This window comes from Anabrus simplex, chromosome 2 (assembly GCF_040414725.1).
Source record: "Anabrus simplex isolate iqAnaSimp1 chromosome 2, ASM4041472v1, whole genome shotgun sequence".
In the NCBI taxonomy this organism is placed as follows: Eukaryota; Metazoa; Arthropoda; class Insecta; order Orthoptera; family Tettigoniidae; genus Anabrus; species Anabrus simplex.
The window spans coordinates 1,222,824,500-1,222,849,201 of NC_090266.1; the positions used below are offsets into that span (position 1 = coordinate 1,222,824,500).

The 24,702-nt window shown below is 38.7% G+C and overlaps 1 protein-coding gene across 5 annotated transcripts in view; it reads right to left on the reverse strand.

Moving 5' to 3' along the window:
* LOC136864817 (differentially expressed in FDCP 6 homolog) overlaps window positions 1-24,702 on the reverse strand; it is a 452,756-nt gene that overhangs the window by 408,052 nt on the left and 20,002 nt on the right. For all 5 annotated transcript variants that reach the window (XM_067142253.2, XM_067142254.2, XM_067142255.2 and 2 more), the window contains one exon: window positions 17,208-17,327. In XM_067142253.2, coding sequence (XP_066998354.1) covers window positions 17,208-17,327 — 120 coding nt within the window. The remainder of the gene's footprint in view (window positions 1-17,207; window positions 17,328-24,702) is intronic.

The following is a 24,702-nucleotide window of genomic DNA, read 5'->3' on the forward strand; positions in this document are numbered from 1 at the left end:
CCTTGGAAGAAAAGCGACATCAAAATTGCAGAAATTAATAAAACAAAAGCCTGGAAAAGGTCACCTTCAGAAGCCAGTTATAAAACTTTTTCTGATCTTCACAAACACCATAAACAGCTTCTAAAACGGGATTACCAGGACTACAGAAACTCTGCCTGCCTAGAAGTGAGAAGTAATAGCAAAAGATTCTGGTCTCTGATAAACAGCAGGAAAAATACAAAGCGTGTGCGAGACACAGTGACTTGGTGATAATTTAGCCAGTGGTAGTAATAGACCGGAAATTTTCAACGATTACTTTGCGTCTAATTTTATTGCACCTGTTCAGTTCCCAGATTTTCCGTGTATTGATTCTGTTCCTTCTCATAGTCTCAGTAATCTTTCCACCTCTGAGTCAGAAGTCTATTCTTTACTTTCCTCCCTGCCAGAAAAGAAACCTACTGGTCCGGATGGTCTCAGTCCAGTCTTCCTTAAGAATACCGCTACGACTCTTGCCCATCCTATTGCTGTTATATTTAATGGTTGCTTCTTAGCCGGCTATTTTCCTGACGACTGGAAAATCACCAACATCACTCCGGTTTTTAAAAGTGGAAAGAGGTCTGATGTCAAACTATCGTCCGATTTCTATATTACCCAATCTGTCACTCATCTGTGAAAAGATTATCCACCAGCGTCTTCTTTCTTTCACACTTCTTTATATATCGTCCCAGCAGCATGGTTTTCTTCCTGGTAGCTCCTACCTAACTAATCTGGCTGTTCTCCATCGTGCAACATCTGCTCTTAACGCCGGTTCTCAACTGGACGTGTGCTACATTGATATTGCAAAGGCTTTTGATACCGTAGACCACGCACTTCTTTCCTATAAACTCTTAGAACGTTTTAATATCCATGGTCTCTTCCTAACTCTCCTGCAGAGCTTCCTCAATACCAGAACTCAGCATGTGGTTCTTGATGGGTTCAGTTCGACTCTTGTTATGGTACATTCTGGCGTCCCACAGGGCAGTGTCCTAGGTCCGCTTCTTTTTGTCTTATTTATTGACGATCTCATTAATTCTATATCCTCCGTATCTTGTGAAATTCTACTATTTGCAGACGACTGTAAAATAATCAAACAAATTGATTCTTTATCAGACGTAAACTCCTTACAGAGTGGGCTTAATTCACTCTCTGAATGGTGCTCCACATGGCGTCTTAAGCCTAATCCTGCCAAGTGTTCCTCTATTTCAATCACGCTTCGTAAATCCGCTATTCTCCCTCCTCGGTAACCCGTTCCCAACTCTAACTGAACAAAATTACTTAGGAGTGATGTTTGACAGTAAATTGTTATTTGTCCCCCATATACAAAAGATAACCCCACGAGCAATGTCACTTCTCGGTTTGTTGTATAGATTTTCTGACATCACCGATATCCACGCCCTCCGAGCCTACTATGTACCTTGCATCCTACCGATTATTGAATTCGCTTCTCCCATTTGGTCTACCTCTTCACCCACTAATCTGAATCATATTGACCACGTGCAGTCATTCTTCTGTGCCATTGTTAGAGCCATAGTATCTGATTGTCGAAACTTGAGCAGTAATCAGATACTAGAAAAGTTAAACCTTCACCCGTTATCTAGTCGCAGGAAAGTAGCCGACCTTAGATTCCTATATAACGCTGTTAACGGTTTATTTCGTTCTCCTGAACCTGCATCCTTCTTTTCCTTACATGTTCCAACTCACAAAACCAAGATTAATCCGCCCCTTCATATTCCGTATTCCCGCCTCTATCTTGTTCAGAGAAGTTTATCTGCATACCAACTCTCCTTAACTCTTTATCTTCTGACAGGAACTTGGACGTTTTTTCTTCGTATACCTCCTTTAATCGATTCTTCCTTAACTTAACCTAGTTCATTTTCTTCATATTCCTTTTTTTCTCTTCTCATTGCTATCCTCTCTTTTGTACATAACTTTCTTTTTTACTGTACTATACCGTTACTTAAGTGTTATATCTGTATTTATCTTACTGTGCCTAGCTATAAGTTCTCTTCGTTTTACGTTCAATCTTCAATTTTTCTCGTTTCGTTAGCCTTTATGTTTTGTTATTTGTTGTGTCTCTACAGTTATTTTGTTAGTTTTTAATTTTTTCCTCTATTTTTATAGTTAAATGTTTTTTCGTCATTGTTCTTCCACTTATTTTTTATGTTCGGCTTGTGCTACTCTATTGTAAATATGTTTTTCTTTGCGAACTCTGTAATTCGGCTTCTCGCTGCTTTAAATAAATAAATAAATAAATAAATAAATAAATAAATAAATAAATAAATCAAATCAATCTCTGCCAGTACGGTACCGGGAATCGAAGTCAGACTCCCGAGAACAGCAACTAATTGTGCTAACCATTACGCTGGCAGACATTATTAACTAAAAAACACAAACATATAGCATGACTGATGCATGCTTTCAATGCACGGGTCGGACACAAAGCTAGGCCTATTCACCTATTTGTGCGACGTCAGAGCTGCAGTAGACCTATGCAACGGAGGCGAACAGTTCTTAAATACGAAACGCAGATGTACCACATGGATTCGACGTGTTCTTGTTGCGTTGGTCATATGGACGAAACTATTCACAAATTTGTGCGATGACATCAGAGCTGCAATAAGACTTGTACCCGCTTCGAAGCAGAATAGTTGATCTCCTCTGACGAATTACGTTGGGGGGGTCTTATATGCAATATTAATTTTTCATTTTCTTTGTCTCGAAAAAGCCAGGGGGGTCTAATCCTCGAGTAAATACGGTAGTTGAGATTATGTTTTTTCCGGTATAGGAATTTTATTTCTTCCCTAAGCCAGATCTTATTCGTAATCTTTTGTGTATTGTGTGTCTGAGTGTTGTATGTTAGTTATATTTCCTAAGAAATTTGGGTGTTACGTCGTTTGCTAGACGTTCCTTCAGAAAGGCAATGCTCTTAATCACGTTCATTAATTTGGTCTTCAGATTTTTGTATCTATAAGCGCTCCGTTTTGCCTGGTTGGCTTCGGTATCGTAATCTATAAGTTTCATTCCGTATTGATAATTTACACAAATGCAATGAGAAGAAGGCTTCCACCTAATCAATACTTATTGTTCCGGGGCATCCGTGGAAAGCAGAGATGAAAGAAGGTGCTGGGATGAATGGGTCTAGCTACGATGTCAAGAATAGATTTAAAACTTTAACAAAGGTTATATTTCTTTTAGAACTTCAAACTTAACAATTTTCCTTAACAATATTACAGGTACAAATAGCAATCATTAAACGACACTGGGAAAATTCCCCGATTCAGAAGCTTAACACTTTGGGCTTGGAGCCCTTAGTTTTACAATTTTAAGAGAGGAAGAGGTATTATTTAATGAGGGGCAGAAGTCCCCTAATTCAAGAGCAATTGCTCCCTAAATCACAATATCTAGCCTCCTAGAGGCATACTTTACAGTTACAAAACTTGCAAAAGAGCTAACAGGCTCTCCATTTCTTTCAGCCTCATTGAGGCAATCTCAAAATCTTCCACTCTCTGGCCTTCCACGGCCCAACTTACAATTTCAAACAGGGTATCTTGTACCCAACCTATACGGCCTTTGCAGAAAAGAACAGGTTTAGTAAACGGCCCAAAACACAAACAGAATGGAGGCGAACTGCGCTCCGAGATAATGAACATCTAAACAAAAAACCTAAAGGGCTTTAGGCCAATGAAACAGGGGCTATTCCCAAACTACTGAGGTGACGCGTATAAGGTTAAATTAATTCATTACGAAAAGGAAGGGAAAAAAGTTACAAAACATAGTCACCTCAAATCAAGATGAAGGGGAGTTCGAGAGGGTAATTCACTCTCTATCAGCAATTTACAGTTAAAATTTTATGAAGTTTTTTACATTAGCCGGAAGAAGTCACATTTTAGAAAAGCTGGTTACGTAACTAAATAGTTGGACCTTTCCCTCAGGTTAAACTGCGGAGTTAGCAAGAAAGAAAGATGTTATGTGGCCATTACCTTGTAGATGTACTAGCTGCCGACGAAAGAAGCCACCCGCCTCCTGCTAAGCACACACACACTCTCTCAGATGAACGTTAATCAATTGGCAAAGAAACGTGAAAAGCCGCAGTTTATAAACCCGCAGGGAATGTTCGAGATCATTCAAGACTACACCAGCCACACCCACTCAATTTAATTGGTCAATTCAAAAGGTAACACTCAAAATCGAACAAGAAACCTGTGATAGGTGGAAAATGAATTACAGAAATTAGGGATTGGCTAGATTCAAAACTGGCGGAAAGAAAAAGTAAATATTGCCAACCCAAAAATAAATGATCAATTAGTAAAAAAAAACTCGAAATACAAAACTTCTTTAAATTATAGGTTCTTTCACTTCGCACCAGGGTGCATGATCATAGTTTTTAGTGGTGTCATCTGTGGAAGAATGTCCAAACTTCTTGATGAATGTCAAGACAAGTAGAAATTCACTCAGGTTAGGAAACTAACAAAATTACTCAATATTTAGGTGGTGACATCTTCTGATTAAAATTCCAAGTTGGTGTAGTTTCAGTTTCACCAATAGAGGAGTTCATTTAGGCGCTAGCTTTGAATGCGCGGCGCTGAGGTGTACCTCCCGGTACAGACCTCCCCCCCCCAATGTCCTTCCTTGGGGTGACGCAGAAGAATTTTGAGAAAACATTTCCAGTTGAAGAAGATTTCTAAGTTTTTTCAGAAGTTGATTTGTAGCAAAAATTATTAAATGCAGATTTAGAGCGTCCAGGTAGTCGTTGAAGTTCATTACATGCTGATTAGATTAAACAGCAAGACCTGCCGCCGCTGCCGATACCAATTTGAGATCGCCCAGACCCCTCAAGTACCCTCAGATACACCTCTCCCGTTACTAGGAGAGGGGTAGTCATGGTGATGGACGCCGCAGATTAGAAGTATATGCGCAGTCCCCAGATGAGTTGACGGTCGGGACACCGCACTTCAGCTTTTGCCGGGAGATGGACTCCGGCGCGCTGTTCACAAGGAGCCTTCACAGGAGTGGAGTGGGCCCGTACCCCACTTCATTTGCAGTACGGCGGCGAACGGCTGAGGGGGCACTGAAACATTAAGATCTAGGCGACAGAGGAGTGTTGTAGCAGACTTGAGAGTACAATCTTTATTGGTGATGCAGAGGGGCGGGCGGCATGGAAGGTGTTTTAATGACAATAGTGCAGAGATGCAGGAGACGGGGGCTTGGTAATGGCCACTAATGAACTGAAAGCAGGAAAACCAGAGGGGAAGATCGTACATTCAGATCATATACATAACTAAATAAAATAATTTGGGGCAGAAGGCCACCCATAACAAAAAAAAAATATATATATATATACAACATTCAAACTCTTGCTAAATTTTAGTGGCAAATGTTTTATAATTATACATGTTTGACTTGCGAGAGGTGTACTCTCAAGATCCTCTCTGTGGCTGGATTGCTCACTAATAACGTAACGGGAGTCAGGAAATCCAATATAATGCAAGGCCCATGAAATCTGGGTGCAAGCTTGCCCGCGGGAACAAAGTTTCTAACCATGACTTGATCTTGAACTTTTAAATTGGTAGGCCTCCGTCCACGATCATATCTTTCCCTAACCTTTTCATGGGATACTTTAAGATTGGTCTTAGCCTTCTTCCATAGATCTCTAATATTATCAGGATCTATTGTCTCAGGTAAGATATCATTAAGTGACCAAAGGTTAGAGAGCAGCGTGTTAGGCACAAATTTAAACATCAGAGAAGCTGGAGTGAAATTATGGGACTCATGAACTGCCGAATTCAAAGCAAGAGCCAAACAATACAGGGATGTATCCTACCTGGAATGATCTTCATGATGAAAAGCAATTAGAGCAGATCTAAGATTATGATTGACCCGCTCAGCCAGAGATGATCGAGGATAATACGCCGATGTAGTTACATGTGATAGACAGGTCAAAAGAGAATTTGCGGAATACGTTGGATGTGAATGCTTTAGCATTATCAGAAACTATATATTGACAAGGACCAAAGGAAGCAAATATGGTATTTAAACAAGAAATGGTGGACTGAGCGGTAGCCAGCTTAGTCGGAAATAACCAGGAAAACCTAGTGAAACCATCTACACACACTAGAATAAATTTGTTGGCATTCCCCTTTGATTGGGGGAAGGGTCCGATGTAGTCTATGTAAAGGCGTTCCATGGAGCGCGACGCTTGGCGAGATGATAATAGACCTAGCTTAGTGGACAAGGTGGGCTTACTAAGCAAGCAAGACTTACAAGCGTTTACCAATTCACGAATTTTGCCGTCCGCACCTTTCCAAATGAACATCTCTCGGATCTTTTCCCAAGTTTTGAAGATGCCTAAATGCCCCCCTAATAGGGTCTCATGATAATACTTGAAGATCATAGGCACAAGAACAGCTGGAACCACTACCTTCATCTTTTGATCATGCCTCGACGGGCAACACAAAACCCCGTTCCTCAATACATAAGGGACGACATGTTCCCCAGAAGAAAGGGTCTCAATAATAGGGGCCAGCACGGGATCTTCACGTTGATATTTTTCAATATCCCTGAACAACAAGGGGGCATCAGTTAGAATGGCATTAATGCCCAAAGGAACGGGCGTGGGAAAAGAAGAACTATCATCCTGTTTGGCGGTCTCCATATCATGAGAAAACATGCGGCTTAGTCCATCCGCAATAACATTTTCAGATCCTCTGATATGCGTAACATCAAATTGGAAGGCAGAAATCCTGATGGCCCAACGGGCTATACAGCCACTACAACGCGACCTAGCTAAAACCAAACTTAAGGTTTGATTATCAGTTTCTAGGTTGAACTTGACAAGTTCCAGATAGAGGCGGAACTTCTCTAATACAAATAAAACAGCCAAACTTTCAAGTTCATAGATGGAATATTAGCTTCTTGGGCTGATAATGTCCTAGACGCATAAGCAATGGGTCACCTTACGAGTTCAGTTTTCTGAAGAACAGCAGCCACCGCCGATGATGAGGCGTCGGTTTGGACAGTGAATTTCTTGGAAAAATCAGACATTGCAAGAACTGCGGCATTACAAAGAGCTAACTTCAGATCTTCAAAAGCAGCTTGTTGAGACGTCCCCACTCAATTTGAAGCCTTTCCTACAAAGTAAGTTCAAGGGCGCCGCTCTGTTAGCGAAGTTGGGAATAAATTTCCTGAAGAAATTCACCATGCCCATGAACCTGGCAATACCTTGGATGTCCTTAGGAGGTTTGAAATCACGGATGGCCTGCGTTCTAGAATGATAAATAGAAACACCATCGGGTGACACAATATGCCCTAGGAATGACATGGAAGGTTTAGCAAAAGCTACTTTAGACAACTTCACAGTCAACCCAGCCTTACGAAGGCGATTGAGTACTTCCTTCAGATGATCTAGGTGTTCTTCAAAGGTCTCAGAAAATACGACATCATCCAGATAATGATACAAGTATTCAAACTTGATGTCGGAGAAGACCCTATCTAGCAGTCTCGTGAGCACAACTGCCCCCGTGGGGAGGCCGAAAGGCACGCGGTTGTACTCATACAAGTTCCAATCCGTGGCAAAAGCTGTTATATGTTTCGATTCTTCAGCTAGAGGGATCTCATTATACGCCTGATTAAGGTCTAAGATGGTGAAGAACTTAGCTTTCCGAAACCATGAAAAACAAGAGTGAATGTCGGGCACATGCACGGATTGTAACACCACCTTCCGATTTAAAGCCCTATAATCAATCACAGGCCTGAAGCCACCTTGGGGTTTCGGCACCAGAAAAATGGGCGATGAATATGCCGACTTAGAAGGTCGAATAATACCGTCCTTTAACATCTGGGCGATGATCTCTTTAAGAGCCTTCATTTTAGGTTGAGATAGCCTATAAGGAGGAAACCTAACTGGGATCGAATCCGTAACCTCAATCTTGTATTCAATGAGGTCAGTAACACCAAGAGTATCGGAAAATACATCCGGAAAAGACTGACACAACTTGCAAATACTATCAGCCTGCTCCTCAGGTAGATGTCTAAGGTCTAACACCACCTCATCCTGGGTAGGCGAAACAGATGAACATGATACAGAATTACACTTAAGCAAAGGGAATTTACACTTATTAGCAAATTTGAAGGTGCACAACTTGCTCTGAATGTCGAGCACCAGACCGGTAGAAGACATGACGTTGGTGAAAAATATCTAATTCCCTCCATGGGAATTTAGAATTTTCCATTCAGAAGACATGAAATCCGCTCCTAATATAACGGGGCAAGACAAGTGCTTAGCCACAGACAGTTTTATTTTCCAAGTAAATTTAGAAATACGAATCTTGGCAAAGATGAAACCTAAAATTTCTAATGGAGAGGAATTAGCCGAAACGTATTGAACCGAAGACGAACAATAATCAGAAAATTTACAAACAGACTTTAATTTAGAATACCAGTCGACCGAAATAATAGAACAAACACTCCCAGAGTCCAATAGAGCAGTGAGTGGTTCACTATTCAACTCGATCTTAGGAAATGGTACAAGTGCAGGGGTCTCCGTCGCAATCCTGAGGCATTCTTTAGGACCATCAAATAATAAATTAGAAGAACTCTTATCCTTATCCGAGCTTTCGCTAGGTTTAACGGGGGCTGAGCCTTGGAAAAATGACCCTGCTGATTCAGCCGATGACACTAATCACTTTCGATTATTTGAGTTGGTTGAGGTTGCACCAGAAGTTGAGCAGGAGGGGGTGCTATTAGTATTAGGGCAATTCTTGGCGATATGAGTAAACGAGGCAGATTTAAAACATCCTTGTGATGACCCTGCTCCATTCTTTGTCCCACTGGATTTGATCAAAGGACACTTGTTACGGAGATGTTCTGTAGAACCACAAGCATAGCATTTACATGTGGTGGATGTTCGGCAAGGTGAGGGACGAAAACTATTAGAAGATGGAGGGGCTCCTTAGCGACTCGTAAGGTGTCGGCATACAGCACTCTTTCGGCTGAGACAGCCATAGCCTCTAATTCTGCCAAGGTTAGGGGACAAGACTCAAAACATAAATAATATCTATAAGGTGGTGAGATCCCTTCAACAATAGTTTGCACTATCATTTCTTCCGAAAAAGCAGGGCGAACACTCGGGTATAAAATTTGATATCTTGGATGTAATCAGCCAGATTTTCGTCCAGACGTTGTACCCTAAAATAGAACTTCTGTATTAGAGAGGACATTGCCCTAGCCGGAATGAAATTTGCCAAAAGGTGAGCATTGAAGTCTTCTATAGATGATCTATCCACTATAGCCTTAACTATCTTGTCCAATAGGACACCTACAGAATATGGGTACATAATTTGAAGAATTTGAGAGCGAGAAAGGGAAAACACTAGAGCGTGATCTTGAAATCAACTAAAAATCTTAAAAATGAAATGACATCGTTAGTGGAATTTACTGAAAATTTTGAAATTCCCCTAAGCAACATCGCCAGGGGATGGGGCAGACTACTAAAATAAGGTGACGAAATTGGTGACGGCCTAGAAGGTTGAGAAGTCTCTGATACAGCATTATTTAAAAAGAAAGGTGGAACTGAGGTACGCCGATCAGACACTCTTTCCAATAGGGCAGAAGTTTGTTGAGTTGCCACAGATTTTCTGCTTTCTACATTCTTGGAAGAATCTTCCTCACTCACAGTGTTTATCATCATGGCTTGGTCGGTTTTGGGAGCAGCTGCCCGAGACAATAATTCACTCACTCTATTTGACATTTTTGATAGATGATCAACTAAATTACTCGCCTCCTTAGATCGCTAACTCTATTGTAAAAATGGAACAATCTTGCCTGTACTCTTTTAAGTTGATTGGGAGATGGATCACTCACTTAAAAAGCTCACTACAGATGCCAGTTCAGTGGTGTTGTCCGTGATAGTGGATAGAGCCTCATCAATTCCTTTTTCTCCCAGAGTTAGGATACTAATAGGTAATTCAAATGACTCTTTAAGGTTGGTGGTATCTCCCGCAGCCGTGCCTCCAGATTGAACATTTCTAATTAGTAATTCATAATTACTTCCTCCTTGCGCAAGTAGCCGGGATGGGGGACTTTGCGAGGGCCAGACATGATGAAAGAAATGTTACGAATTTAGAAAAAAAATTCCAGCGACCGAGAAAATTGTTAGAGTACAAATTGAATCCTATGTTCAGCCGTCAAAAGGGGCTTAATTGAGACCCATTCAACCACGCTCTGCTACCACTTGTTCCGGGGTATCCGTGGAAAACAGAGGTGAAAAAAGGTGCTGGGGTAAATGGGTCTATCTACAATGTCAAGAATAGATTTAAAACTTTAACAAAGGCTATATTTATTTTAGAACTTCAAACTTAACAAATTTCCATAACAATATTACAGGTACAAATAGCAATCATTAAACGAGATTGGGAAAATTCCACGATTCAGAAGCTTAACACTTTGGGCTTGGAGCCCCTAGTTTTACAATTTTACAAGAGGAAGAGGTATTATTTAATGAGGGGCAGAAGTCCCCTAATTCAAGAGCAATTGCTCCCTAAATCACAATATCTAGCCTCCTAGAGGCATACTTTACAGCTATAAAACTTGCGAAAGAGCTAACAGGCTCTCCGTTTTTTTCAGCCTCCTCGAGGCAATCTCAAAAATCTTCCACTCTCTGGCTTCCATGGCCCAACTTACAATTTGAAACAGGGGTATCTCGTACCCAACCTATACGGCCCTTGCAGAAAAGAACAGTTTAAGTAAACGGCCCGAAACACAAACAGAATGGAGGCGAACTGCGCTCCGAGATAATGAACACCTAAACAAAAAACCTAAAGGGCTCTAGGCCGATGAAACAGGGGCTATTCCCAAACTACTGAGGTGACTCGTATAAGGTTAAATTAATTCATTACGAAAAGGAAGGAAAAAAGTTACAAAACGTAGACACCTCAAATCAAGATGAAGGGGAGCTCGAGAGGGTAATTCACTCTCTATCCCCGATTTACAGTTAAAGATTTTATGAAGTTTTTTTTACATTAGCTGGAAGAAGTTACATTTTAGAAAAACTGGTTACATAACTAAATAGTCGGACCTTTCCCTCGGGTTAAACTGTGGCGTTAGCAAGAAAGAAAGATGTTATGTGGCCATTACCTTGTAGATGTACTAGCTGCCGACGAAAGAGGCCAACACACACACACACACACACACACACACACACACACACACACACACACACACACTCACACTCTCTCTCTCTCTCTCTCTCTCTCTCTCTCAGATGGACGTTGATCAACTGGCCAAGAAACTTGAAAAGCCGCAGTTTATAAACCCTCAGGGAAGGTTTGAGATCAAGACTACACCAGCCACACCCACTCAATTTAATTGGTCAATTCAAAAGGTAACATTCAAAATAGAACAAGAAACCTGCGATAGGTGGAAATTAATTACAGAAATTAGGGATTGGCTAGATTCAAAACTGGCGGAAAGAAAAAGTAAATATTGCCAACCCAAAAATAAATGAACATCAATTAGTTTTAAAAAAACTCAAAATACAAAACTTCTTAAAATTATAGGTTCTTTCACTTCGCACCAGGGTGCATGATCATAGTTTTTAGTGGTGTCATCTGTGGAAGAATATCCAAACTTCTTGATGAATGTCAAATACAACAAGTAGAAATTCACTCAGGTTAGGAAACTGCACAATAACAGAATTACTCATTATTTAGGTGGCGACATCTTCTGATTAAAGATCCAAGTTGGTGTAGTTTCACCAATAGAGGAGTTTTTTAGGCGCTAGCTTTGAATGCGCGGCGTGGAGGTGTACTTCCCGGTACACTTATTATTATTAAATTAAAATTAGGACAGATTTCGACCTTTCTAGGCCATCATCAGCTGGTCACAGAATCACATATAGTATATCATGCAGATATTTGTTACATCTACACACAACTGCGAAGGGAAGGACCTTCTACTCCAGTCAAATACCATAGCGCAACATAACATAGGACGTCACGACTCAACTTCCAATACAAGCAGCACGGATTTATGTGTGCACATTCTAGAACCTACTCTCTGCTCAAGTTTCAACTGAGTCCACACAATCCCATATGATGAATTTGACATGTAACTTTATGTTTCGTATATATATATATGTGACCCAAGACTCACACTTGAGCACCTGGTTTTAAGTGTAACTCATACCTACAATGCAGGTCATTGATCTTTTAACACAATTTACTCCAACAGTCAACTCTAATAATTCATAAAAATGCTTATTCATTAAAGAACCCAAGAACAGAGCTATTCAGTGTTAAAAGTTACGGCATTAATATGGGGCACAAGATTCTATCACACCTGAAGATCTAGGAAATAAGAAGAGCAACCCATAAGTCCAATGAACTGTGACCAACGCATATGCTCTTCCTGGGTTATTTTACATATCTTATAAAGATATGATCTAAAATCAAGTAACTCATGTTTATGAACAATCCATATTCTTACAATGTGTTTTATGTTACTCACAAACAAGATAATATTAGGAAAGATTTCATTACAGTGTATACGGCACATGGAACAGGAAGTGCAACCCACAACATTCCACAAGACCAACAAATTGTGATTAATACACATGCCTTTTGTGATATCATATGTATTTTACAAAAACTAGCACCTAACATGGTATCTCATGCCTATGAGCTATTTAACTTTTATAGATATGTTTTTATGTATGTCACTTATGTTAAAACAATGTATACAAAGTTTTAATCCGACGATTGTTTCCATTCATGAACCATTTGACATGTTGCTATATGACATTCCTTGTTGGATTTGGTAATATTTGTATTGCATGATATTATATGCGATTGTGTGACCAGCTGATGATGACCTAGAAAGGTTGAAACCAAACCAAACCTAATTTAATAATAATAAGAAGTATTGATTAGGTGGACAGAGGAGATAAAGCTGGCTCATAGTCAGCAAAGGAAGGAGTATTGGAAGAAGAAGAAAGCAACAACTTTACCAAAGAGTAGATACGAGCCCTGTGGTTCTCAGTAGGCCTAAACAACAACAAATAATAATAATAATAATAATAATAATAATAATAATAATAATAATAATAATAATAATAATAATAATAATACAGGTAGACCTCATTATACGCGATAGTTACATTCCGCGGAATTGCTGTGCATACCGAATTTGCGTACATCAAGATTCATTTTATATGTAAAATACAGGGTTAGGTTTTCATTTACTCACATATTAAGTTTAAAATAGCAGAGATTCTTAGGATTTTTACAAAATATAACCATTATCCTGTTCCTGAAACGCATTTTAATGCAAAATTTACACACTTAAAAATTTAACACTGAAATACACAGTAATAACTCTGCATACAAGCTCTTGGCTGTAGCTTGAATAGCAGCTCCGGGGAGAGGCATGTGTTGTTGGTTGTGATGGTCAATCCAGTCCATTCTTTCCATCACTTCTGAGCATGATTTGGTCACTCTAGTCACACTTATGTTAGTAGAAGATTGAGCAGTTTTTCAAATTGATTCCGCATTGTCAGGAATAGTTCTCACAGTAGATTCATTATGTCCCAAAGCATGCTGAATGTCATCAATACGCTCACCTTTCTCATCTTGATTTATCAGTGAAGAATCTTACTGGAATTCCATTTAACGAAGCAGAAACTGAGATATTAAGTAAGGGACCCAAGCACAATTGGGGCAACATGTCAGTATTTCAGAACATCATAACTACAGTCACAGAATCCGAACAAGCCATACAGAAGATTCCATACGACTTACGTGAGGAAGTTAGACATGACATGACATAAAAAAGCTACCACAATATATATATATAAAATCAGTCACAATAACCCAAATAGTAACAGTACCAAAAAAGTATATATAAACAAACTTAAAAATAAAATCACACAAAACAACCTTATCATAACGAAAGCAGATAAAGGCAACAAATTGAATTTATGAAACTCACGACTATGAACCCCCAACTACCTACTGCAAAATCTTACCCAAAAATACACTAAGATAGTATATCTATGAGACCGATAATAAATTACAGGGCAAGCCCAACATACAAAATTTCACAATTTATCCAAAAATTTCTTGAGAAACATTACTTTTTTCAAGCCAACAAAACCGTACGAAATTCAATAGATTTTTGCAAAAAAAAAAAAAAAGAAAAAAAAATAATAATAATTACAAATAGAACAATATCACACCATTGCTTCGTTTGACATAAGCAATATGTACCCCAGCATTCCCACCAAAAAAACCATAGAAAAAATTCAATCTAATCTCAAAAACCATAGCAAATTAAGCAACCTAGAAATTGAAGAATTCATCAAAATACTCTAATTTGCAACCAATAATAACTACTTCAAATTCCATGACACAATTTACCAACAGCAAGGCCTTTCAATGGGGTCACTTGCTTCTGGCACATTAGCTGAGATATACATAGACTATCTAGAACATACTTCCATCAAAAAAACAGACGGCATATTCTTCTGGTGCAGATTTGTCGACATTTTTGCCATTATTGATAACAGACACACCAACGACAACATCTTATCAGAAAGATTAAACACACTAGACCCGAACATAAAATTTACAAAAGAAACCGAAAACAATCAGAAATTAAATTACCTCGACTTGACTATAACCAGGCATGAAAATCATTTATCTTTCAAAATATACCGAAAACCCACAAACACATCGAACACGATCAAAACAGATTTCATCCACCCCAATACTCATAAAAAAGCAGCATATTACAGTATGATTTATAGGGCCTTCAACATACCATTATCAGGAACTGACTTTAGTGAAGAAATACAACTAATTCATGACATAGCTAAGAATAATGGTTACAAGAAAGAAATGTTCAACACCATCATTCAGAAAATCAAGTCCCTACCAAAAACCAGATTAACAAAAACAGATAAACCCAAGAAGGACTACGCACTATTCACTTTCAACAATACACACATATACCCAACTAACTAATATATTCTAAAAACACAACCTAAAAATAGCGTTCAAAACATCACACAACAGTACTAATATATTACATAATAACAAGACAATCAATAACACTAATAAATATCACCACTCAGGAGTATACCGTATCAAATGTAATAACTGTGAAATAAGTTACATAGGACGTACTGGTAGGAACTTTACAATGAGGTACAATGAACACGTTAATGCTGTGAAACACAATCATTTTTCTGCAATAGGTCAACATATCGACGAATTTAAACATAATTTCACGAACATTGAAAACGACATGAAAATACTTGACATAAACCCCAAAGGTCCCTTACTCAATATAACAGAAGAACTATACATATCACTAGACCAATATACTAACCCTAATTACAACATAAATGAAAACACAGAAAAAACCAATACCATATTCAAAAAAATTATCCCTGCACTAAAAAACTATTATCTTAAAATAATCAATAAACAACATCCAGCACGCGCCAACACACAGATGATCGTCACGCCCAACTCTACCCTTACCCCCACCGCTACAACTCCCCTCGTCCCTCACCCCTCCATTCCCCTTACAGCAGCGGACACTAACACCAGATGAACACGACACAGTGCACGCCAGGCAGCCAAAACTAGCGCATCACAACCACAATAGCAATCGTAAGTACTCTATATTAAACACACATACACACACAGAAACAGGCATTCCTCAGACTACAAATTCTTAATTTCATTTTTCGTTTCTTACAGACACACATCGGCATTTATATTTCCTGCATTTGACACTCACAGAAAAGAAATTACATTCAATACTCCAGCCATATTCAACTGCAGCTGCACACATCTACCTCAGACAATACATCAGACTTGTTATTAATGATTGATAAGTCAACCATAAACTAATGAATAAGCATAATATACAGCAGAAAGAAGAGCACCACTTACAAAAAAGCATAGACATTCTCCATATCATATTGAAGAAAATCAACTAATGCAAGACCGGAAACTTACTCTTAAAAAAATTGTTTCCTATTTATTGTAACGGATCTTACATGAATCTGCACATTTTAAGATGACATTCTACATGTACTATATATATTTAAGAGTTTTTATGTAACTGTACTTTTAATAATAGTCTATTTATACGATTTTCACATCATATTGAAGAAAATCAACGTACGCAAGACGGAAACTTATTCCAACAAAATATTTCCTATTTATTTATTATAACGGATTTTACTTGAACTGTATATTTTAAGACAACATTTTACATGTATCGCATATATTTTTAAAAAAGTGTTTACATAAGTGTACTTTTAATAACAGCCCATTTACATGATTTTAGGCCTAAAAGATTCACCTACACATTTTAGATTGTACATAGTCTAATTTACCCTGAAGTATGCTCAATTAGAAGTGAGATATATCCTATTATTATGACTATTATTATGGACAAGACAAATCAACCAATTTGATTTATGTGAAGGTAACGGTGTACAGCTGAGGATGACTACATGTAAAGAGTAAAGAGTCAACTGACTGTAGATATTTGTATAAATAAATATGTATTGATAAGATGGAACCTTTCTTGTCTATAACTCACTTTTCTCACAGTGATCCAAAACTTCTAACTTTGTTTCTAACGAATACAACTTTGGTACATGCTTCTTTCTTTCGACAGCCTCAATTTCTTTCCTTTTGCCTGGCGTTTTAAATACGAAACCTGCTAAGTGCAACTTCACAGCTCTGATGATCGGAACTGACGATTCATGTCTCGACAAACACGACAGAAGACGCGAATGGAGATGCACTTGCCCCGTTTAACCTTCCCGCGCGACGTAGTGTACGTTACGCAGTTCGGCACGCATGTCTGTACCCGCCTCAAGGCATTACAGCTTCCATGTACTGTTAACAGATGGCAGTACTAGACTTGAAACCAAAATCGCGTAATTGCAAAATCGCACATAAAACCGTGTATAGCGGGGTTTACCTGTACCTACTAATCTAGCTCGATATTTTCACTATCTACCTATGGGTTTAGAGAATTGTTTCCAAGTTATACTAGTCCATTACACACTTGCATCACTTGCTTACATAACCCAGCCAACAGCCAGTGAGTATGGACAGAATAATGACCAAGTGTCAATGGATGTTTACATATGAGAATGTTTCATTACATACCTCCTTTTGCAGATAATATTTGAAGTGTTCAAAATTAAGGGAAGGTGTACTACGATAGTGTTCAAGTCCTTTCTCCACACCATACAGATCCAGCAATGTACCGATGTTAGCAGTGAGCACCTAAAACAAAATACATTGTTTCACATAATACACACTATACAGAGTTTAACCATCATCTCTGTCCCATTCCCCTCTTAACACCAGCCTGTTTTGCTACCTCCAGCTTACGCGTTTCAATTCTGTACAGCAAAACAGGCTGGTGCAAGTGATTTTATTATATCTAATTATTACACAGTGCTCATAGCAAACAAAGTGAATTAGAAAATACTATGGCTGCTCAGTAAAACATTTGGAATTGGAAAAAAAGATATATCTATAAGCAGTTTCTCTTGAAGTGAAACTTTGCAAATGTTGAAACAAAAACAAATAATTATCAAGGAAAATATGAACCAACAGGACAGTGTATTTCTGCAATAGATTTGTGAAATACAGGGTCTTTTTTATGGCTTGCTCCATGTGTCAGGGGAACATGCACAGAAGGCGATAGCCGGGTGACTCATTTGCCGAGAGATATATTGCTCTGAATGGTGCTGCGGAGCCAGCTAAAAAAATAAAAAGACCCTGTACATCTTGGGATGAAACACAGTGGCTCTGAACCTCTCATCTTCTCTGACTAAATAAAAAACCCTAAGATTCAAGTGGTCCTGTGTGGCCAGTAAAGTTGTTATTAATAATAATAATAATAATAATAATAATAATAATAATAGTAATAATAACAATAATAATAATAATAATAATAATAATAATAATAATAATAATAATAATAATAATAATAATAATAATAATAAAAGCAGAAAGTCTGTCTGTCTGTCTGTCTGTCTGTCTGTCCGTCCGTCCATTTCTTATACAAATCTATACTGTTCCACCAATCTCAACCATTTTGTATACTTTTACTTTACAAAAGTAAATGTTAGAACCCTACAGGTAACCCCATCTACAAGAAATTTGAATAGCTCTCTACATACCATACATTTAGGCCCTTTGGTACATTAACATAGGTAAAATTTGTCAGACAAGGACAAGACAAAGCCCATTTTAAGTCTCATGACGCGAGGAACAAAATTTGGTTAGGCCCTATGGGCTCCGAAAACAGTGTTTTAAAGGCCTAAAACCAACTGTTATGGAGATATTTGCATCACACTTCCCCCGCTGCTGGAATCAGATGAAGAAATGACCAGTCGTAACCATGGCAACGTCAGCTGAAATATTTTACAGTGGAATGCAGGCCTGGTGTTCAGATTTGGAAGGACATTAGAAAAGCTGGATTGGATGTGGCAGAAGTAATGGAGCAGGAAAATGGAAGGACAGAAAGGAGTGGACGAGGCTTGTAAACTACATCCAGGTGACTGGAGTGGGACACTGATGATGATGATGATGATGAAGATAATGATTCAAAGTGCTGAAAGTACCAAGTCAGTCAAACCTCAACCCCCATCATCAAACACTACTTCTTTTGTATGTTTGGCAAAATATGTAAATACTAATTTATAACAATGCAGCAAAACTTCATTACTAGTATACTGTCAAGAGTTTTTATACTGACATTTACACTGAAACCCTTCAATACCATGCTAACGGACATTTCACGACATCTGGTAATGCACGTATGCATCATTTGTGCCATGTACAGGGTGCGAACAACACACAGCTGAGACGAATCTCGAAGGTGGCAAGTCATGGAACAAAGGCCACAAGGAAGGTATGCAGAGTTGATGATGATGATGATTGTTGTTTTAAGGGGCCTAACATCTAGGGCATCGGCCCCTGATGGTACGAAATGCAATGACAAAATAAAAATCCAAAATCCTCCACTGACCAGAATTCAAAGCGTGAGGACAAAAAATGAACGGATGGATATGAAGTTAAAACAATAAGTGGAGCCGACGTGCAATGCCTCAGTCTCAGAAACTCACGAAAACAATAGTAATACTGACCAAGGGACTGCTTCTATAGCTCAATACTGAATAGATGAAGCTTGCAAGCTAAAGGGGTCCAAAATATAGGTCATCGGCCTCTCATAATGGTACATATCACTTGGAAAGTAGAACCATGGTATTTGACATGGTGCGGTACTAATCAAAAGTATCCTAGACTCGCGGTACTCCACACATTATGGTACTACTCACAGGTAATGAAATTCGCACATGTAATACAGACCTATGGTGTTTCACACATAGCGGCGCCATTTACAGGCAACGCAAACCTATGGTTTTCATCACCTATGTGTACTAACCACAGGGACTCGTACTATCCCATGGTGTTCCTTATTTAGTGGGAACTAATCATAGGCAAGCCAGAACCCTGATGTCGCTCATACAGTGCTACTAATCACAGGTACCGTAAAAGCCTGACCGCACGGTGCTCCTGTTTGCTACTAATCACAAACCTATTTGGTACCTAACATAGTGGTACCACGCGCAAGTAATAGCGACCCATTGTGTTCCCCGCGTGGTGGTACTATACTGAAATTCAAGTTAAGAGCTTAGGAAAAGTATCCTTCCGCATGTGAGCACGTCCCCTGTTCCCCCTCCCCGTCTCGTCACGGTTCTCCATCTCCGCCACAACCAGCTTATCATTAACGCCGTGCGTCCATCTGACAAGTACAGTACTTCATTCTGAAATAGTGAAGCATCAAACGAAATCACTGCCTTTCACATAGCTGTACTTTGATTATGTACCATACCTATTTATTCCTTTATTGACCATGTAAAACCTACAGATTACTGACGAATTCCGAGGCAAGAGAAGCAAGAATTATTTTTGTTTCTTACCCTGTGCTGAATAGATACATTTAAATCAGCTGACAGGACATTTGGATAAAACATGGCGGAGCCAATCAGAGACTTACAGCATACGTATACGATTCCGCTCTCGTGCAATGACTGTCAGTGGCAGTTTCTCATAGTTAAAAAAGCTGAAAAACCCACCGGTGAGTGGGATTGCAAAATACAATGCTTCCAGGAATGTTGTAAATATTGTAGTCTCGTCATTCGGAAGGTAAAAACGAACTCATGATCCTCTCATGACATTTCTGTAGGTAGAGGGCGGTTGCGAATATAAAGTAAAGTACACGTTATTATTAATTATTATCATCGAATATGCCAAGGATCCTATTCCCATACCGTGTTAATGCCCTTCCTGTTTTATTTACGGCGAGTGCTGAGCTGACACATCGTTCTTTCCCTGGAGACTTGGATTTTCCATTCCAAGTGAGAGGCGTAAACACTGTACACAGAAAAGCCGATCAGCTGCGCGGACTTTTTCACATCTTCCACAGTCCACAGTGGACTCTAATCTCGTAGGCTACTGTAAACGTTTAAAACAATTTGGTTTAGATTTTCTACTTTATTTTCCTCTACTTTTGTTAGCTTTAAAATATTTCACAGGGGACTCAAGCGTCACAGCATCACACACGTCTTGCTCACAGCTGGCAGCCATTATGAATACTGAACAGTGAACACGCTGTTGCAGCCAGTATTGCCAACAGTTTTCTTGGATCCATCTTCAACGTCCCACCTATTATGCGAACTTATCAACAGTGGAATGAACTCGAACAAACTTACTAAGTACACAGTGCAATAAGATATCAATATCATATTAAATTATTATTATTTTGCTACATACACCACTGAGAACAATAACTATTCACAGCCATCTACGTATGAAATATAAGAGTTGGTAACGAACCCGAATAACATACAACCTGATATATTTTCCATATTTATACAGGGCAAAAATTTTAATTCATCAAGTCAGTTCACCAGAATATCTAACCAAACTGAAGGAAGCTCCTGACTTCAGGAACAAGTAACACACCTAGGGAACTATTTGGCGCTGCGGAAGCCTTTTCACCGACCAGAAGTCGGACTAACATCAAAGGGACCGCTAAGGTCTTGAGTTGACTCTCAGTATAACTACAAGTAGTTTCATGGCTCCAATTGGATCATCCCTTTGTCGCCCCTTTTAGTGGCCTCTTGCAGCAGGCAGGGGATACCGTGGGTGTATTCTTCGTCTGCGTCCCCCACCTACAGGGGGTTGTGTGTTCGGTCCGCGAGAGGTATTTTATTTCCCTCAAGTCCACCGGCAAGCCACTTAGGACCCCACTATCCGCCACCTGGGACGCGCCACGTGGGAGTATCACCTCTCCCCCTGCTACACCAGCGTAGTAGGTTCGTGGATGCAGAGTTGGGCTCTGTCTCCAGCGTCTCTGAGCGGAGCTTATTTACAGCGATTCAATACAATAAAGGGCATTTTCCTGTATTTCCCAGCATATTTCGTATGTAGCAACACACATTTAGTTTTTCAATGTCAAGAATTTCATTTTTTGGTCTGTATTGAATCGAAATTTACAATTACAGATAAGGATAAAGGTTTCCACCTGTTAAATAAAATAAAATAGTGAGATTATGAAAATATCACATTTATTATCTGTCATTTTGGGACCAGTTTCGGCACCTTCCTGTGCCATCATCAGCCTAGGAAATTGTTGCAAGGCTTTTTTAAGTAGTAGTGTGAAAACATGAACAGAGCATTCTAAACTAAGTTGTAAATTATATAATTACGTATGCTACTTAAAATCTGTGTAATTAAAATACAGAAACCAGATTAATCCCTATGGGATAATAGACACATCATAAAACATTTACACACATTTTTAAATTTAAAGCTCTTTGCGTTATTGATTTGTTGTAACTATTATAAAACTAACTGTAACATCCAGTTTTGATAAAATCTTTCTTGTAGGGCAAAACTCATACAGCTATAAAGTATGTACGACTAGCCTTCAATACCTATAGGGAATCAGAAATATTTGTTCTGAATGAGTAAATTTATAATACCAATATAAATGGTCCGTTATTGGACATCATAAATTTTCCAGCTAACTGATTCCTGGTTGCCAGCGTTTCACCCCCGTGTGCTAGGCTGGGCTCATCAGTTGGTACCTAGCACACCTACCAAGACGCATGGCTAGAGCATACCGTGGAGGCCACTGCATAGGCTAATTGTAGCCACCGGCAGTGCCAATGCACTATGAGAGACTTTACCTCACTACCAAAAATTGATGCCTGCTTGGCCATCAGATGATATAGATGTTAATTCCTATAGGGAATCAGAAATATTTGTTCTGAATGAGTAAATTTATAATACCAATATAAATGGTCCGTTATTGGACATTATAAATTTTCCAGCTAACTCATTCCTGGTTGCCAGAGTAATAAGAGCATTCCTTTAAAAGATTTATATCCTTAGCACTTTCTAAAATGCTAAACTAACAGCTGATTTCCAGCATAGTGTTTCTCTTTATATGTGTAGAATAACTTATTGTCCATTTTTTAACATGAAAGAGTTCCTCATAATATGTAATCTAAGAACCATCTATAATGTACAGATTTTCTTCTGTTAGAATAAAATGTCTAATGTCATAGTCCTTGTACAGTTGCTCTAATTTGATGATGTGCAATAAGTATTAGTTCTGTATTTCAATGTTGATCCAATATTAGTGTAGGGCTGAAGCCGTGCGTTGATAACGAGATATCTTGAGAATTTCAACTCTACGCATGTCAACTTGGTGCTCGAGGTCCATGTTGGTTCAAGATCGTTGTAAACTTATTCAAATCCACCTACTTTATAGCTGTATGAGTTTTTCCCTACAAGAAAGATTTTATCAAAACTGGGTGTTACAATTAGTTTTATAATAGTTACAACAAATCGATAACGCAAAGAGCTTTAACTCTTTCCAGTGTAACTGCGTAACTGCGAGCATAGCTCGCAGTGGCCAAAATTACGCTCAGGCTGCACTGCGGGCATAGCCCGTAGTAAGGTTTGACAATTCACTAAAAATCGAGAACGAGCTATGCACGCATTCTGGTGGTTACATCGTGATCCTTCATGTATTAGTGAGGAGAGTATTTAACCCGATGAGTTACGGGCTGACGCGGCCGGTCCACAAGTGCTACGCCCGTCTATAGACGGTACGCGAGAATTTTTTTTTTAGTTTCCCGGTTCACTTTCGAGTGCAAATTTGATCTCTAACATGTTCTGCCATCTGTTGGGCATTATGTAAAACTAACGGATCGGAGATCCGTAACTTACAGAGCTTTTTGTAGACGTCTGTGGAGTTCATCTGTGATGTAAACAAACATGGCGGAACAACATTTTAGTTGTTCTTGCAGCATGTGTTATTTTGGATTATAGAATCTTTCAGTTATTAACCACAGCGGAAAGTGATGATGGAGATGATCATTTTAAGGAATTGTTAAGCGATTTTGAAAGTGAGAGGGATAGAGAGAGTGCCGAAAATATTGTATGCGAGAGAGAAACAGAGCCGCCTCCTAAACGAAAGAAGAAAATCACGGCGAGTACAAAAGTAATTTTATCGCTAATTTCGAGGCGGATGGATTACTTATCTTCAGCAGAGTTTCAGGTAACTGTGGCAGGCTCTGAGGGCCAAGTAGTGTTTGATGACAACCCGAAAATCGTTGATTTTTAGAAACTTTTGTGCCAGTGGAGTTGGTGCGGATAGTTGAAAAAAATCGGTATCACAAACAACCAGTAGAAAACATTTAACTATCACTACATTCCAGGTTTGGAAAGTATTTTAAGATATCAACTTATATACTTTAAGAAGTTATATGTATTAGTTGCCTACAGACTTTAGGAAATAATATTTTGGGCTCTTTACTTTGTATAAAGATAATGCACACATGGGCACATAAGTGTAATGTTTTCTCTCAAAATAATTTTGAACATAAGTGTAGGAATTTCCATTTGCAGTTAGATTTATAAACAACCAACATTTATAAACATTTTAAGCTAATCACCCCACTGCTAAGTTAAAAATTGAGACTTCTACAAATTTTTTTACATACGAATGAAAAAACTCAGCACTGAGGTACCAAACAGTCAACTGGTAACTCAGCACTTAAAAGGTTAAGCAGATGGCAGTATTATATGTCTAAGTCAGAGAATTTACGATATTTTCGATCAACGTGCATCAGTAGATGTCACTCAGTGAGCTCTAAGACATGGCTTCTCGCGGCAAACATGTGCTTGACAAAAGTGATATTTTCAATATTTTATTACATAAGTTTATGCGCAAATGAACATATTATTGACATATGAATTCGAAAAAACTTCTTACATTTCATTATGATTGGAGTTCGTTTTACTGCCTAGGGCATGTTCCCGCGTATTTCAAATTTGCGAGAATACGTAAGATTGTCTACATATTAGTAAAGTTGTCTGTTTAGAAGACTGTATTTTCTCTTTCTCAGAAGTCTTTTGTGGTAAATGGAACAATATTTTTACATTTGAGTAACTTTTGACAAAATGTATCAATTAAAATAAAATTTCGTAAGAGCTCCCATTTTCATTATTGTAATTATTACTATTATTGAAAAATTGTAGTTTTATATCGTACTCGTTGTTTTGTAAC